Below are 17,258 nucleotides of genomic sequence, written 5' to 3' on the forward strand. Positions count from 1 at the left end.
AAAACAGAACTCTGTCAACTCAGACAAACTTTTAATTTCACTTAACTGCATCTGAAAGGTAAATTTCGGTAAATGAATCCAAATTGCTTCCTTTTCACAACACACGGTGCTGAAATACAGTACTTAACTTCATTAAAGAAAAGACTGCTTTTCTTTAGAGGAGACCTAGACACTTTTGAAGTCTAACAGGTAAATTGTGGTCAGATGATTTCCCTCCATATGGTAGCTTTGAGCTTGAAAATTCCATCACTGGGGCCTTGTTTGTTTAAATTACTCTATCCGCCTCCTGCTAAGGATACTGCTCGCGGAGTGCGTGTCTACCGATGCTCATGGGGAGGGGGGTTCACCCCCTTCTCCAGCCGAATAACCCACTGCCACCATTGCACTTTGTCGCCCTGTGTTCACCCAAGGGTGAGGATGCAGCTTCAGGACCTTTCTAACCTGTTGTAGTGAACCTGTCTCCCAAAGGCATCGCTCCAGCAGCCAGGAGCAGCGGGACCGTGGGTGTGTTGCAGTCCCACCTTCCCTCCCTTCTCACACCTCGGTGCTGTTTGGGGCTTCGCTGCGTTGTGTGGCCCCTTGGCTTTCCTACAGCGCTTCTGTCGACCATCTCTTTGAGTGTTCTGGCAGGATTTTGTTGTCGGAGAATTTGATGATCAGAGTCCCAATCAGTGACTGCCCTTGGTCTCCAGAGCATGGCACGTGAATCCCTGCTCATCAGAAAAATCTCACGGTTTGGGTACAAAACCCTTCTGTCACACTAGATGGTCCCAAAACACCTTCTAGACAAATGTTCCCTCCTGGTTCCTCAGTGGAAGCTGAACCTTTTTGTCTTGAACTGGCCTAAAATCTGCTCTTAGTTTGCCCAATTTTTTATGAACTCTGGTGGATGTACAGTGGCAAGAAGATGACGTTTTTGGCAGTGCATCAGTTGGTCCTTTTCTCTCCTCATGTTTCATTCCTCTCTGGAACATGCAATCTTGTTTCTGTGAAAGCATCCTCAGCTTCTCCTGAGCAGGGAGCAAAGCGTGGAGAATACTGCATTTTCCCCTTCTTGGTTTCTTACTATTTCCATTTGAATCCCCCTTTAGGATGAGCAGATGGCTTGATGCCTCCTTTAAACAAGCACTGATGTTGGCAGTTCACTCATCACCCTTTGCACAGCCCCAAGTACTCAAGCCCTCCACTGGAAGTAAAATAAGAACATGCTATAACTCAGTGCCGTATAAATAAGAGGTAAATCTCCTGACTGTAACATATGATACAGTGATGACATTATCCTTCCTCCCTAGATGGTTTTTATTGAGGCTTCTTGGATTATCAGGTTGGTCAGAGTGCACAGAACATATTAGTTAAAGCTGTGAAGCCTGGTCTCAGCACACAGTTCTCTCGCACGTCACAGTGATGGATGGGAAGTCCTGATGTTCATGTCCAAAACTCTTAGCATCTCCATGCTAATAGACCCTACCCTCTGTCAGCTGGCCGTGAGTGAGAGCTTCTTTCCCTTTGGAAAGCCAAAGAGTTAATTCATTATCCTCCAGATGGGCCTGAAAAGATGTGCAGCCACAATTTCACCCGCTAGACATGAAGCAGTATGCCAACCCTGTTTTAATGAAAGCTGTAAATACTGGAAAATAAAGTCATTAGAGATAAAAAAACATGGAATTCTCTTGGAAAAAGAGACATACTTTTTATATAGATTTCAGTTTTATTTCATGAAACTTAATTCTTTGTTGGTAATGCATTAGGTATTTTATTTTTGTGAAATTTAAATCCATCATGAATATTAAATCCATATTTTTGAAGGCGAGCAAATAACAAAATCAGAGCACACAAAAGCAGGATTTTTGAGCCCTGAGCTATTTTTCAGCACTGGATATCCAGGAGCACTTTCTGCTTCTTCCTCTTCAATTCTGATTAAGACTGAAAACACAATGCAAGATGTTTTATGGAACCTATTAAGGGCTTTCTCATCCTTTCTTGTTTTCTACTTCTCATTGGGATGTGTTGAGTTAAAATATTCTATGTTATATATTTATATCTGCCCCAGTTTGGTGTATTTCTGACTCAGACTGAACACAGCCCTGCCATCGCTGGCTTTGTTAAGCTGCCGAAGATCTGTCTGATGCAGCACAAACAAAATGTTTGCTTAGGATTCAGTCTGAAGAAGGAGCAGCTACCGAGTTATGATAATCCCTTCCTCCGTGATGCACATCCCCACTCGTTCCGCTGTTTCTCAGCCAGCGCAGTCTCATTTGCTCATCCAGTGCCAGGACTCCTCTTGAGTTTGGACAACCTATTAACTTTTCTGTTCCGTGGTTTTCCATTTTCCGCTTAAATTTGCTCTTTTTCCAGTGTTCTTTCTACCTGCCTTATTTTAACTCTGCCCTTAACTGGGCCCTGGAACAAGGAGTAGGAAGGGACCCCTCCAGCATCTCCATCTCCAGAGCTCTGCACTCCCTGAGCTCACCGTGCAGGAGGCTGTGATCCTGCAAACACTGCGCTTCGCTTGGCCGTCACTCCACGCCAATGAAAGTGTGGGTCTTTGGAGCCTACGACCTCCAGCAGAACCTCTTTGAGAAGGTGGCATGTCTCACTTGTCACTTGTTTGTCATCTGACGTTACTGCGGACTGCAGTAGGTAGGAGGCATAGCCAAGCATCCTCCCTCTTCATTTTTAACCAGGAGGTAGATCTCCTCCATGTTATTTAATCTTTTTCTACCGTTTTCACACAGATGTGTGTGTGGCCAAGAGCACTGCAGGCTGGACAAGACAGTCAGCACTGCCTCCATTTATTCTTGGCTAAATTCATGGACATCATAAAACAGTCCAAGCTCTTTCTGTTGGTCCTTTTCCTTCTCTTGACAACTTGTCAGCCTTGTGGTCAGTGACAGGAGTGTTGGGGGCAAACCAGGGTCTAGATACCTACAATAATAAGTCATTAGCAAAACCTTTCTGCTTATGCATTGGATCAAATTTTTATTTCTCAGGCATCAGAAATGTAGTTACAGTTGGCATTACGCTGGAGAATAGGTGCCTGTGAGTATAAATGAAGAAGCAAGTTTATTTTACTTACAGCTTGTGTTAATGTTAATATTAAGCTACTATGGTTTGGTAGGTTAGACTCTATTTTTGAGATTCCCATCCACAACTACTCAGTCATAAAATTAAAGCTTCGGGACTGGACCTGTAGTACAAGCTGTATCCTGTGGAGCTAGGCAATAAAAGGAGGGTGTTTATTCCACCAGAAGAGTTAACACTGTGAGTTTGACTGTCTCCTGTGTTAATGCAGATCTTTTTCTCCAGCTATTTTTAGTCTGTTGCAGCAGTTTATCCCACTGTGATCTGGTATGCAGGAGCTTTGCTGTGAGGTTTGCAAATACTTGTATTTCTGTGTGATGCGGACAGAGCATTTGTGTGTTAGTGGGGCGTGTGTTCCTTCAGCGGCTGGAAGGAAGGGCAGACCACGCATGTGATCCATGCACATGTTTATTGTTGCCAGTGAATAACTGTGTACAGCAAATGGACTCTGGAAGAAAGCTTCTTAGCAGATGTCGTCATGGCCCTTCCAATTTATAAATATGAGCCTTGACATTTATATTTTCCATATCCAGGGCTTTCACTAGCCAGATGTTCTGAGGATTGGCTCCTTGGAGCCTTTAACTACGACTCTTCATAGCATATTGTCTATCACACACACACAAATAAAACCACATTCCTGGCTCCTATCAAACAGATAAGAATGGAAAATGAACTAAGTACCCTCAGGTAAAGGGAATTCCTCTATATCTGAACCTCTTTACGTTCACTTAACTGAAAAATGAGTTGTCTGGTTTAACAGGCAGAGAAAATTCAATACACAGTAGCGCTTTTACCCTTCTGCTCGGTGTGGGTGAAGAGTGTGGTTTGTGTTAAGCTTGCAAGGCTGCCTGCAGTTGCAGACGTGGTGACAAGCGCTGAGTGGGATCGTGCCCAGGGTGAGCTGGACTCCTTAAACACAGAATCACAGGGGTTGGAAGGGACCTGGAAAGCTCATCCAGTGCAATCCCCCCATGGAGCAGGAACACCCAGATGAGGTTACACAGGAAGGTGTCCAGGCGGGTTGGAATGTCTGCAGAGAAGGAGACTCCACAACCCCCCTGGGCAGCCTGGGCCAGGCTCTGCCACCCTCACTGGGAACAAGTTTCTTCTCAAATTTAAGTGGAACCTCTTGTGTTCCAGTTTGAACCCATTGCCCCTTGTCCTATCACTGGTTGTCACCAGAAGAGCCTGGCTCCATCCTCCTGACACTCGCCCTTTCCATATTGATCCCCATGAATGAGTCCCCCCTCGGTCTCCTCTTGTCCAGCTCCAGAGCCCCAGCTCCCTCAGCCTTTCCTCACACGGGAGATGCTCCACTCCCTTCAGCATCTTGGTGGCTGCGCTGGACTCTCTCCAGCAGTTCCCTGTCCTGCTGGAACTGAGGGGCCACAACTGGACACAAGATTCCAGGTGTGGTCTCCCCAGGGCAGAGCAGAGGGGCAGGAGAACCTCTCTGACCTACTGACCACCCCCTTCTAACCCACCCCAGGTACCATTGGCCTTCCTGGCCACAAGGGCCCAGTGCTGGCTCATGGTCACCCTGCTGTCCCCAGGACCCCCAGGTCCCTTTCCCCTACACTGCTCTCCAACAGGTCATTCCCCAACTTATACTGGAAGTTGGTAGTAAAGCACCTGCTCTCCCTAGATTGCAATTCTTGATGCAGAGCTTTTTCCTTTAGCAACATGTTCTGTATTGGATGGGGTGGTGGCCAGTTTCACCATCTGACTCTCAACAGCACTACTCGTCTGACAAAATGTGACTGTTTCCACCTTCTTATGAGCAAACTGAATTGTTCACTGGACTGGTACAGCCAGCACTGACCCTGCAGGGAGGTTGGACCCTTGTGCACATGAGGTTTGGAGCTGTTGAGGTCAGGAGCAAGACATTTCCCCACTTCTCAGTGTGGAAGCAGCAGAGATGCATCTGTGCTCCTTATACTGCACCCGTCAGGGAGAGAAGTTAATGAGTCGTCTCAAAAGTGGGGTTTGGGTTGAAGGTGGGACCTCTGTAAGGACACTTCTCGCTGTGTTAATACCTGTCTGCCTCGGTGATATGCAGGTGTGTTGAAAGGATCACTTACCATCTAAAACCTAGAACAAACCTTCTTCTTAAACACTGCAACCCTAAGCTGAACTTATTGTATATTTGAGTGTTCTTCATATCTCGCAGCATCTAAGCCCCAGAGACTGCAAATCTGCTGTTCCTCAAGGTAAAGCCCTAGACTTGGCAGAGCTACATAAAATCCATAAAATGTAAAAAGCTTCATCTTCCAGTGAAAGCACGTGAGTTACCTTATAGAAAAAGAAATGTCTTTAAAGTTCGGTGGAAATGCAAGCAGACAGCACAGTCAATGCTGGCCCAAAGGAAAAGAGTAAGGGATATGGGATTTATTTCTGGTTCTGCTTTATTTCTGGTTCCCCTTCTGACTAGTGAGTTGCACGCCCTGTGAAACTAAGTGAAGAAAAGTATGACAGGGATGAAAACGACATTAATGTTGTGGCAGGCAGTTGGTTTCTAAGAGGGGTTTAACCACAGTTACACTGTGGTAGCAGGTTTACCCAAAAAGACAGATTGATTGTGAAGTGAAAGGGGAGATTTGATTCCCTGAGGGTCCCAGCAGCGCGGGGTGCACGTCCTGCTGAAAACCCAGCAGGACCCCAAAGGGCAACTGTGCTCCGCGGCCAGTTACTCATGGAACGAAGAGGTAGGATTTATTTGAATTCATATGGTTTCAATGCTATAAAAGCTGGGTTCCTGCAATTACGAAAATGCCAGGCAAAATTCCCGTTTCACTCAGATCTCCTCTTTACAATTCCTGAATAACTTAACTGGACAAAGTTAGCATTATTGTACCTGGGGCCCGAGCCCGTGGTGCTGGAAGGCGGGGGAGCCAAGGCTGCTGCTCTGAGCCGGTGGGTGCACAGGATGCCGTGGAGAGATGTGGTACAGACCATGCTCACAAAAGCTCGGTTCTGCAGAGCCCCTGTAGTGCCCTGGTTATGACACCCAACAAGGAAAGCTTTTGCAGCCTTTCCAGCTCTGCAAGCAGCTTTTTATGAGCCACCGATGGCATCCCAGGGCTTTCAGTGGGTTTGGAAGTGCTGTGGCTGGTATCATCACAATTGCTTTGCAAGCAATTGGAGGGACCCAAACCTTGTGGGCGATGCAGCAATTTAATATCTGTGGCATTTCTGTCTGGTCAATATACCCCATGAACTGGTTTCGTTTTTTTTTTTTTTTTAATTTATTTTGAGAGTGAGTCCATTGGAAAGAAAAAGAAGCCAGTGCTTTTGTTAGTGGAACAAGCTTGAGTTCAATACTGCTCCAAATAACAGGTTCAAAGATCTGACCCAACCTTAATTATTGTTACTAAGAGAGACTCTGGAAAAATCCAAGCAGTGAGCAGGAAAGCAAGCCCAGTGAATTAGAGAGAAAAATGTGATACAGACGAAGTGGAGAGAAAAACTGCTACGTGGAGATGGAAAAAGAACAGGGAGAAGGAAAAAGGAGAATTAAAATCAAATGGAAAAATGCAGTATATTGGACATCCATTTAAGCCAGTTTATATTTTGTTTGTTCATTCTGTTCCTTAATACATTGCACAGCCATCTTCTTAGTGGCAGTAATTGTGTGTCTTAGAGAACAGTCTTGGAGAAAATGCTTAATTTGACAGGATGTTTTAGGCATTTCCCCACTACTGCCTATTCTAAATCATTTTAAAATCTGGAGGGGAAAGTTGATATCTTTTACAGTGTTTTACAAGAAAGTGACAAGGTCAAATACATACATCTCTATGAATGTATGTGTTCCCCAAGCACATCTAAACATGCACAGTTAATTGTGTGCATCTGCAAAAAGTATTTGAGCCATAGGGCCCACACAATGCCAAACAAACACTTGAGTGCACATAGGAGAGGGCAGACCAAGTCACTCTGGTTCTAATTAATTGAAAGGTTGAGCCCAAGACATAAAATATGGGTTATGATTTTGAGCACCCCAAAAATGCAAATTGTTTCGCATGTAGGGCCGTATTGGTAAGCGCAGGCAGTTGCAAAATGCGGACGAGATATTCTGCTCACGCTTGGCATTTGGTTTGAAACCACCTGATTGCAGCACCATCAAATGAACTGTAGGTTTTGTATAGCAGGGTGCCCAAAAAATCTTCACAGATCCCATCACCGGCAAGATTTTTGCAATACTAAGCCCATCTGTGTATGCACCCTTGATGCTCTTGCTTACTTTGGCGGTTGGAACTGCAATCATTATCAGTCCAAGGACCATCGCAACATGTACTTGGTTATTTGAGCCGTTCTGATGAGTGCTGTAATTGCACATACAAATCAGGTACATGAGCAGATGTGTGCAGTGGGTGGGGGCGAGTCTGTGGATGTTTTTGAGCCCACATCACTATTTAGACTATCATGAGCACATCCTGGCTCGGGTGTCTGTGCACAACTGGTGAAACAAAGGGCTTTGCGCTATCCCCTGTTAGCAAGGGCCGGGCTCTGGGTAAAACTGGGATGCATTATCCCGGCTCTGTGATCGCCTCGTCCCAGCACAGAATCATGAGGGGATATTCTTAGCATGTTAGAGAATCATCAAAGCATTTCTTAGAAGGGCAAAGGAAAGAGCTAATGTCGTCGTCTCCTGCCTTGGGACCACCCAGACACTCTACAACAAATCGTAGGTCTTCAGCTACAGTATCTTGAATTATTGTTCGCAGAGATTTTAAATAATTTATTTTTTTTTTTCTTTTTTAAAAGGATGACATGTAGTTTCCTGACGGGCTGGTTTTAATAAGGTCAAAATCTTTGTTGTTGCCAAATCAGAGAGGACTGTAACATCTTTAAGTCATTAGATGGGAATGGGGTAATTACTCAGAGGGTGTGCTTCAAAGGTTATTGGTTTTTACAATGTTCTGTGTTTTTACACCATTCTGCAGTTGTCTGGAAAGGAGCGATGGGCCTGATTCTGCTGCTGCCACATGTGTGGGTGCAGGGTTTGTATCTGCAGGGTTTTCCTGAAGGATATCAGGGCGGGAGGTTGAAAAGGGCCAAACGCAATCTCCCCTGGGGATGGGGAAAGCTGAACCTGACTGAACGTGCAGGAGACTTTAACACATGCTCAAAGTTCGTTTCAGGAAAGGGTCCTCAGGCTGTGCTGGAGTTGTTTCTTGCCTGCTCCTTCCCTACCTGCTACCTGCATCCACACGTCCACCTTTGCTCCACCTGTGGCTTGAGAGATGTTCTGTGTTTTAGGAGGCATTTGCATTTGGCCTTGCTGCAGGGCAGTGTCACTCTGGGGCTGAATTTGTCATCGCGGAGGTATTTTGCAGGTGGCCTGGGCAATCGGGGCCTGCAAATCACAGTGAGAGCCTGCAAAAATGCTTCATGTTGGGTTAATGCTGGTGGCGTCACACTAACGCTTTGAGGTCTTGACTCAGATCAGAGTCAGGGGAGTAGTAGAAGTTAAGTGATTTAACAAGGTTTTGATGGTTCCTTGGTGGGTGACACAGGGATAGAAACCAAATCTCCTGGCTTCCAGCCCATGGCCCATCCAGAGAAGGGGTCAAAACTGCACTAGAGGCATTTGAGCTGGGTTTCAACATTAAACCTCCTCTTGCTTACGCCATCGTGGCCTTCCTGGAGCCACTGGGCCAGGTAAGCCACCTCCTCCTCCTTTGTGCCAGAGCTCAGAGCTAAGACCCTACAGAGGGGACACCAAGCCCCGCCATGCCAATTGTTGGGGAGTTGCTAAGGGACCGAGGAGGGGAACTGTGTGCCCACCAGCCGCTGCTTTTTGCACTGCAGAATCAGCAGTTTTCCTTTTCCACACCCTGTGGCTTCATCCCAGTTTAGGAACCTGTCCTTACCAGTCACAGCCCTCACTGGGGCTAGAGCTTGGCAGGGGTTCAGGAGACCCGAATTCCAGAGATAGAGATCTTCAGAAGCAGCTCATCTTACCTACCTTGGAGACATGATGTTAGGGGGAAAGGATTGTCCTCTTGAGACATCTTGTTCCCCATGAACTGTAGCAGGCACACAGTTGAATAGCTCCAACTATAAGCTAGCATCTGAGATGGCTGCAGTTGATCTCATTCTTTAAATCCTATTAAAGGCCAGGGTATCAGAAGGACAACCCATGATTCTCTTTGGTGGCATCTTATGCCTGTCCTGCTGACAGCCTCAGGTCCAGTGTGTTCAGGAGGTACTTCACATTGTTTCCCCATCCATCGCATCCCTGCACACCCTTGCTTGCTGTCAGGCTTTAGAGGTGCCAGAGCTTTAAAATAAGGCTGGATCAGAGCTTGACATTCCTCGCAGGTGTGCAAATGGTTCCCATTTGAGCCTTGTCAGAAGGAGAGCTCATGTCGACGGCAGCGGCTTGTTGAAGTGCTCCCGATGGTGCTGCCTGACGCCTCTCTGGAAAACGGCCAAAGATCTGTGCTCCCAGTAACCCTGGGGAAAGGGAGAGTAGCAGAGATAAGGCCCCTTTGGCTCATCCCCTGTCTTCTTTGTTGGCCACAAACCAGTGTGTGATATTGCTTACTCATCCAGACATGCAAAGGCAGTTTACTGCACTACTGCAAATAAGCAGTGGGCTCCTCTGGACCAAAGCTGGATTCCGTAATCAGATCCAGGTTGGATTATTCTTTTTTAATGAACTGAACCTTGCGAATGCATGAGCCTCCTGGCCTTGATCCCACAAAGGGCTTTAGGATGTGCAGAGCTGTAGGTATGTGAGCATTAGCCTTGCTGGGAGCACTTGTGTGCTTTCGGTGTTTAGCATCCTTCTAGTCTGAGGTCAGGAGACTCAGCATCTTGAAGGATTCTGCTGCAAGAACGGTGTCTGTAAGGACAGTGGTGATGAAGAGGTAGATGAAGCTTGCGGGGCATAAAGGCTACGCTGATCTTAATAATTTCTTGCAGAAAAACATCAAAAACTAATATGAAAATTTCAGGAGATGGGGACTTCACTTTCCTTTGAAGAGGTTACTCTAGTGGTCTTCACAGTTAACTCCTTGTCACTTATTTCTAGTGTGATTTTTTCCAACCCCCAACATACTCTTCTTTCCTCTTAGTTTAGTACCGACTCTTTCCTTTCAAATGTGTGGTCAGTCTTCTTGCCAGCCAGCCTGTTTACATACTGCACCGAGTTGGTCCCAGGGCTTTAAGCAGATGTATTTTTCAAGTCTTGATTAATAAATTTCGGTGACATAAATAGGTCTGGTTAGTTCCAAGAATAATTGTCTTCACTAGAGGAACATTATTTCTGATCACCAGAAAAATGATGTGATCAACTCCTTTCACATCTGTTCATTAAATGAAACAGGAAAAAAAAAATAGGGCAAAATTTGTTTGAAAAGAAACAGGAAGCATATGCTTAATATCACTTAAAAAAAAAAACAAACCCTGGCCATCATAAGGTTAACATCAAATCACAAATGCAAAACAGCCATTATTGTATTTACTCAAAAATTTTCTTTCAGTTTACTAGCTCTTGGGGTTTTTTTCCATTGAAACATGCATTTTTTTTATTCAGGGTTCAATTTATGCTGGCACATTGTCTTGATAAGCGTCTTTCATCAGATGCTATTGTAAGAAAGGCTGGCTGAATCCACATTTGTTCACATTTATTAGAAATAGTTGTCATGTGTTTGTATAGCTCCTTTGATCCAGGAAAAAACAAAAAACCTAAATATTTTGTAAGTTATGCTTAAAGGGGTCACTTCGTCAGCCCTGAACAGAAACCGTGTTGGGCTGAGGTAGATTAAAGACGCATGGCAATATCTCTATCATTTGGTCACTCCTCACCCCCTCAGAGCACCCTCAGTTCTCCATGAGCTTCAGGGCAGTTACCGGCGCCATAAAGGTGGTTTGGACTTTGGGGGCAAAAGGTAGTGAAAAGACCATCTTCCTAGATATTGCATGTTTTTCATGTACTTTCTTTTGCTTTGCAAGTAAGGCAGCAGTTGTACCTGCTGCACAAAGCATGGGGCTGCAAATATCTCTGTTAGAACTACTGTTTTGGGCACCTCAGTCCAAAGAAGACAGAGATCAACTAAGCAGAAGGGATGGAGGGAGAGCAGCTGAGGGCTTGCGGAGAAAGGTGAAGGGAATTGCTTGTTTAAATCAGGAAACATGGGTAAGTCTTCAAACCGTGTGAAAGGCTGCTGAGAAGAGGAAGGGAATAAACCTGTCCATGGGGACAGGAGTCATCATGAACTTGCACTTGGCAAGGGAGATTGGGTGAAACGTTAGGCAGTAATTTGGAACGTCAGGAATGGCGAAACGTTGGAATAGATGTCTGCAGAGACTCTGGAATTGCTATCATTGTAGGGTTTTTTTGGAGAATGGATTAGATGTATGTGTCAAGAGGGGTTTAGATCTTGTTCCTGGTTTTGGGACAGATGGACCAGAAAGTCCCAACTGGTCTTATCGTCTGTTATTCTGCTCTAGTGTCGCATGTGGCCAGATGAGCCCTGCTTATATGGATAAACCAAGTCACACTAAAACTTTGCTTAATTGCTCCTTGTAAAGTCTTTGCAAACCAAGCCAGAACACAAAGTCCCCCAAAGGGTTGCATGCGTTTGTTTTATTTTTTCGGTTCTAAAATGCTCAAAATTATCAAGGTGCTTCAGCGTATCCCCAGTGTTAAGGACTCGAATCATGTAATTGGATTCAGTAGGGTCTGTTCACAAAGCCTGTGCCTGGGGCCCCATTGTGGGGGAAAGTTTTACACGTTCTAATGATAGTAAGACAATGTATGACTAATGCACGGATTTGAAAAACTGCCCTATTATCTGATCAAAACTACAAGCTCATGAATATGATACCGCAGGTCATTTGGCTAAAAGATAACTGGAGTCTTCCAGATTTTTAAAACAATCCCATACACAGAAGCAAAAAAAGAGAGGTATGAACAGTGAAGCCAGTGGTTGCCTGTTCCCCACAGATCATGTGGAAGGTTTTATTAAAGGCATTTTTATCAGACACCAAAGGCCCAAATACAGATTATCCTGAGCTGGCAAGAGAAGGAACAGTAATAATGTAGATGATTATCCCTCAGTTCTGTGATTCATTTTTATTATTCTCTGTGTACATTTCAGGCACGATCAAAACCTCCCTGGGGATGATGGAAAGTTCCCAGTTGAGTTGAGGGGACTCTGCTGCTGCTCTCATCCTTAGGGAAGGTCTGTGTGTCGGTGGATCCTATGTGCATGTCCAAAATGCTCAGAGGGAGTTTGGAGAAGTCATCTCCCAACACCAGGGCCACTTCTAAGATTAGGTTGTAACCTAACCTGGTCCCTTTCTAACCCCTGGAAGAGAAAGACCCCCCAAGTAAGAGTATGAACCTGCTAGAGACCTGCACTGGGATGGGGTGGACCATTTTCTGGAGAGGTTTCTCTGCCCGTTCACTACAGAACAGCCTAGTTACAAACTTGGACCAGAGGTTTTACAAGGAGTTTTGTAGCCTCTGGTAAAAGGGATCATTCTCTTTAAATATCTCTAAACCATCTTGGCAGTCAAGAGTTGCATTTAAGACAATGTCTTACATGGGTAAACTGTGATTCATGTGCTGTTAGCATGCTTGGTACACATTAATGGAAATGTGCTGGTTTTCTCTTGCACTTTGGGATTTTTTTAAAAACAAAAAAACCCACCTAACACTACATTTTAACAAGGAAGAATTGATAGAAATCTAATGTCTTGAAAACAGAAAATGACCGCACTGTCTGAGAAGGGTGGTCAGAAATTCTCATGTCTTTTTGACAGGAAATCCTGGGATTTTAAGTAAACCATAAGGGGTTTATTCCCCCCAAAAAAAATCACTTGTTTTCAAGGGAGGAGAAAAGAATCAACAACAAAACACTTCTGGCAGTTGACTGGAAAATGGCAACATCATAGAAACCTAAAACGTTGATTTAAGGCTGCATTAGGAATTCCTTAGATGCAGTTGGCTCATGAATGGGCCTGTGATTCTTTTATGGGTTCCCTGACCAGGCTGTGTCCCCACGGGCCGTCTCACACAATACATCCCTGAGGTGCAGAAGGGCAGTTTGCGCAAAGGACGTTTTAATCTGGCTGGAGGATCGAGTCCGCAGAATGTGTCAGGAGTGAGATACACCCAAACTGCAAGTATGAATGGCATTTTGGCAATGTTGTTAAAATTGAAATTGAAAACCAGACCCTCCTTGCAGTTTAAGATTTAACTTAGGGCTAAATTGTGTAGTTGTGTAAAGCGACAAATGGTAACCTGGAGATGAGTACAAGCACCTACTCATACTTACCTTAGGGAAAACTGTTACGGGGGAGGTGGAAATATTGTGATCCCAGTGTTAGTGTTGCCAGATCTGTGCAACACAACATCACTCAGCAGGATAAACGAGACCTGGATCAGAAGCTGGAGTATGACTGCATTTCTATTGTATTAATCAGAGCGCGTAGTACTTAGTTTTGTCAGAAATGTGCTTTAATGATGCTTTATATTCACCGTGGGAAGGCCATTCATATTTGATGTCACATATATTACAGGAGCTTGGATAGACAGTACCTAATCTGGTATCATTTTTGCCAGCAGTAAGTTAACCACTCGAAGCTGGACAGATTTGAAACAGCAGCGTTGGCTTATCCCAGATCAACTCTTTGTGTTGTGACTGCTGTGGTTTTGATGCAATATAGCAGAAGTTGTAAAGCTATGTGTCTTGCATCGTCAGTTCAAGACAGAAATCAACCGTTCACTATGGGAATTTACAAAAGAGCTTTCTCTAGCAGGGCCTGATTTCCGAATTTTCTATTTGCAGCAGTTAGTTCTTCTGGAATGAGCGCCGCTTCCCACCGTCAGCGTCCTTAATACTGGTCAGATGGACTGTCTGCTTCCATGAAGCAATTCCCATGTGTTCAATTCTAGATTGCCTTTCCTTTTTACTCTAATTCACTGCACATGAGTTAAGATCGTTTCTAGGTACAGAACAGCTCTCCCACCCAGAAGATGTGGTAGGGATGAGGGAAGAAATGAAGTTAATTATGCCAAGCCCCGGGATGAAGTGTAGCGTTCAGTGATTGTGTGTTGGGTTGGATGTTGACCCATGTGTCTTTAACCACTGCCTCTTCTGGGTGGACTCTGATCTCCTCACAGCTTGAGACTGACTCAATGCATTTGAAACATCTATCTTGTTATTGTTCAGACAAAGAAAGACAAGAGCCTTCTCTATTTCTGTGCATGAATCTGGAGGGAGGTATTGTTCCTTTTGTCTGATATTATGCAAGACACAGCCTTCTTATTCCAAGGTCAAGGTCTCAGATACTGCAGCTAAATATTTATAGGACTGCATAACTTCTTACCCCATAGGAAAAAGAATGGTTATCTTCAGTGCCTCCAAACCCCCTTTTATGGAAGATTTTAAAAGTAACACGGAGAATCTTCAGTTATTAGTGTCATGTCTTGTTTTCAGGGAAAATTGTATATTTTCTCCTTGCTCCACAGCCTTCTTTCTAAATCCAGAAGCCACCTCGCATAGTCCTTGTGGCCAGTTGTGCTGCTCTGTGACAACTGCTGGATTGTGGATCATCAATATTGCATGCAATGGAATTATTTTATGAAATGAAGATTAGAATTTGAAACTTCCAAACCAATTGTAAATTGACCTTTTTGACCCTCAGTGTCATGGGAATCGTGATGGATTCCAACCCGCCCATTCAAATCAAAGTACTAACTCAAGCTACAATCAATAAGCAATCACGCTGCTATTGAGGCAAATGCAGAGACAGGGAAATTACACTGTGTATGGTTTTGGTATTGTGATATGATCCAAAATGTCTTAAAGCCATGGAAAGAAACGAAGCTGCTTGGTCTCCTGTGCTCAAGGTTATCAGATGTGTAGTGAGATCCTGGGAAATTCCTTATGGCTCGTGAAAGGGGTGAAAGACATGGTTTGTGGCCTCTCCTGGATCTTGCATTCAGTCCATGGTAAGTTTCATCTCTGAGACATGACACATTTTGAAACCTTTGGTGGCAAGAAGGTGCCTAAGAATATAAAAACAGTGTCATCTCAGGTCAGCACAAAAATACACGTGTCTCTCATACTGGCCAACAGCATATGCTTAACAAAAATAAATGCTATAAACTTGATATATCAAGAGTGATCCTTCCTTTGGCCATATTCTACCAGCAGCTGGAAGCTGAGGGACATCCTGAACCAGAGCTGTTTCCAAACCATCACACTTACCAGCCCCCAGGGATCTCCCAGCCTCACACGTGCAAATACTAATGACAATTGTGATAGTCATTGCTGTTGTTACTACCACCAGAGTAAAGGGTTCTCCTGTTTAATTCCTACTCCTATGTTTTCTTCTAGCACCACCACGTTGCCTTCCTATATTAGGATAACCAATGGCTACATCACAGTCAAACCCCCCATCTGGATCTCAAACCGGCTGGACCAGAGGCCGCGTCTGGATCGCCCATCCCAGCCCCAGCCCACGAGCTCAGCACCAGCCCGCCGTCTGTGGCCACCACTGACCTCCCTCTGCCTGGCCACGGCTGCTTTTCTCCTCAATCTACTGCAGCCATCCTGACCACATTAGTATTACGTGCAATCCCTTTGGAAATAGAAAAGAGAGATAATTTATGAACGAATCGGAGGTTATGACAACAACAGTCACAAACTGGACCTTCTCGGTGAATCAGTAGTGCCTTCTAGCTGATTTTGTCTCTTTGCCCAGATGCATTTTGAAACTCTAAAGCTTTATTGTAACACTGACTTACATCTTCTTTTTGTAGAAGGATCTTTATTTCCCATAGTGCTATGGGGTTTTGTAAAATATACATGTTCATGTAAAGAAAAAAAAAGAAAAAGAAAAAATGTATTTATTCGACTGGTAAACTTATTTTTTCTTGTTGTATATGTTAATAACATCCCTATTAATCAGTAGCGATGGTGAAACAGATAAATTAATATTTTCTATATTTGTTTTCTGACTGACAACTCTGCAAATGCCTGAACTGACACCAAATGAATGCCTTGTTTCTTTAACCTTTACTTTTTACAGAAGCTGTACAATGAGTACATATCTGCTGAACTTCTTTATTTTACTTTTTAAATCTCATTAGCATAGCTTACACTGAATAAAGCAGATCCTGCTCTCTGTGGCCTGTGCCCATCAGAAAAGTAGGTACATTCTTAAGTTAGCTGCTACAACTTAAAATCCCACTTGTTTTTAAGACTTATTAAGTCATTAGTCAAGATAACCTTTCTAAATTCCCCTGTTCTCCTTAACTATTCAACGTCTCTGGAAATGACGAGTTTCCCTCTTTGCCCTGGGATTAATTCATTAGCTAACACAGATTGCAATTACCTTTTTCTTAATAAAAAATTACTTTTAAATTCTGGATTAATCCCACTGGAATTATTTTCTTCTCTCCCTCATCTTGTATAAACACAACCCTTCAACCTTTCCCAGCATAGAAAAGAACAGAACTTAGTCTGTCTATAGGGTATAGATACTACAGATATGTAATATGCATATATATGTAGTATCCTGCTAATCTATAGACCTTCTTTGTACCGGTTGTATTACTGCAGATGGACAACCTGGAGAGCACAAAAAGCCATCATCCAATTCCTCTTAATCTTGCTATCATGATGCTTAGAGCCAGTATCTCTGTCCTGAATTATGACTTGTCCAAAATCCGTTCAAGACCACAGGAACCAAATGAACCCGCGACATGGAGACGTACAGAACATTCCTCCATTTGTAGACTATGGTGCTTCTGTTGACTTAGATGGAAAAGTTATGACACATTGTACCCACTGAAAAATTGGCTCCCTCTCCAAGCAGCTACTTCTCATTGATGCGATGTACAACATCTATGTGGAAAAGAATGTCATGTTTAATAAGGCATGCTGACTTTTTCACCCAACAAAACATAATGAAAAAAAATCACTTTGGCTACAAAAGTTTCAACCAGTAAATTGATTTTAGTTGAAATAGTGATTTTACTTCTACATCACCTACAAACCAAAAATCCGAAATAGCTGATGGGAACATCTTAGTTAAGAAGGAGAGTCAAAAAACCCCAGAATAATACAATATAAACTTTGGAAAAAATATCAGATTATTATGATTAATAATAATAATAATGATAATAGTCTGACTGGAAACAGTCATGTCAC

General features: G+C 43.8%; 1 protein-coding gene across 1 annotated transcript in view; it reads left to right on the forward strand.

Annotated features, from left to right (window-relative positions):
* The window catches only part of TRABD2B (TraB domain containing 2B), a 284,203-nt gene extending 267,729 nt beyond the window's left edge, over positions 1 to 16,474 (forward strand). The window contains exon 7 of the mRNA XM_065071440.1: positions 15,441 to 16,474. Coding sequence (XP_064927512.1) covers positions 15,441 to 15,660 — 220 coding nt within the window. The 3' untranslated portion in view covers positions 15,661 to 16,474. The remainder of the gene's footprint in view (positions 1 to 15,440) is intronic.
* Positions 16,475 to 17,258: the final 784 nt, after the last annotated feature.

The sequence above is a fragment of the Columba livia genome, chromosome 8 (assembly GCF_036013475.1).
Source record: "Columba livia isolate bColLiv1 breed racing homer chromosome 8, bColLiv1.pat.W.v2, whole genome shotgun sequence".
NCBI lineage: Eukaryota > Metazoa > Chordata > Aves > Columbiformes > Columbidae > Columba > Columba livia.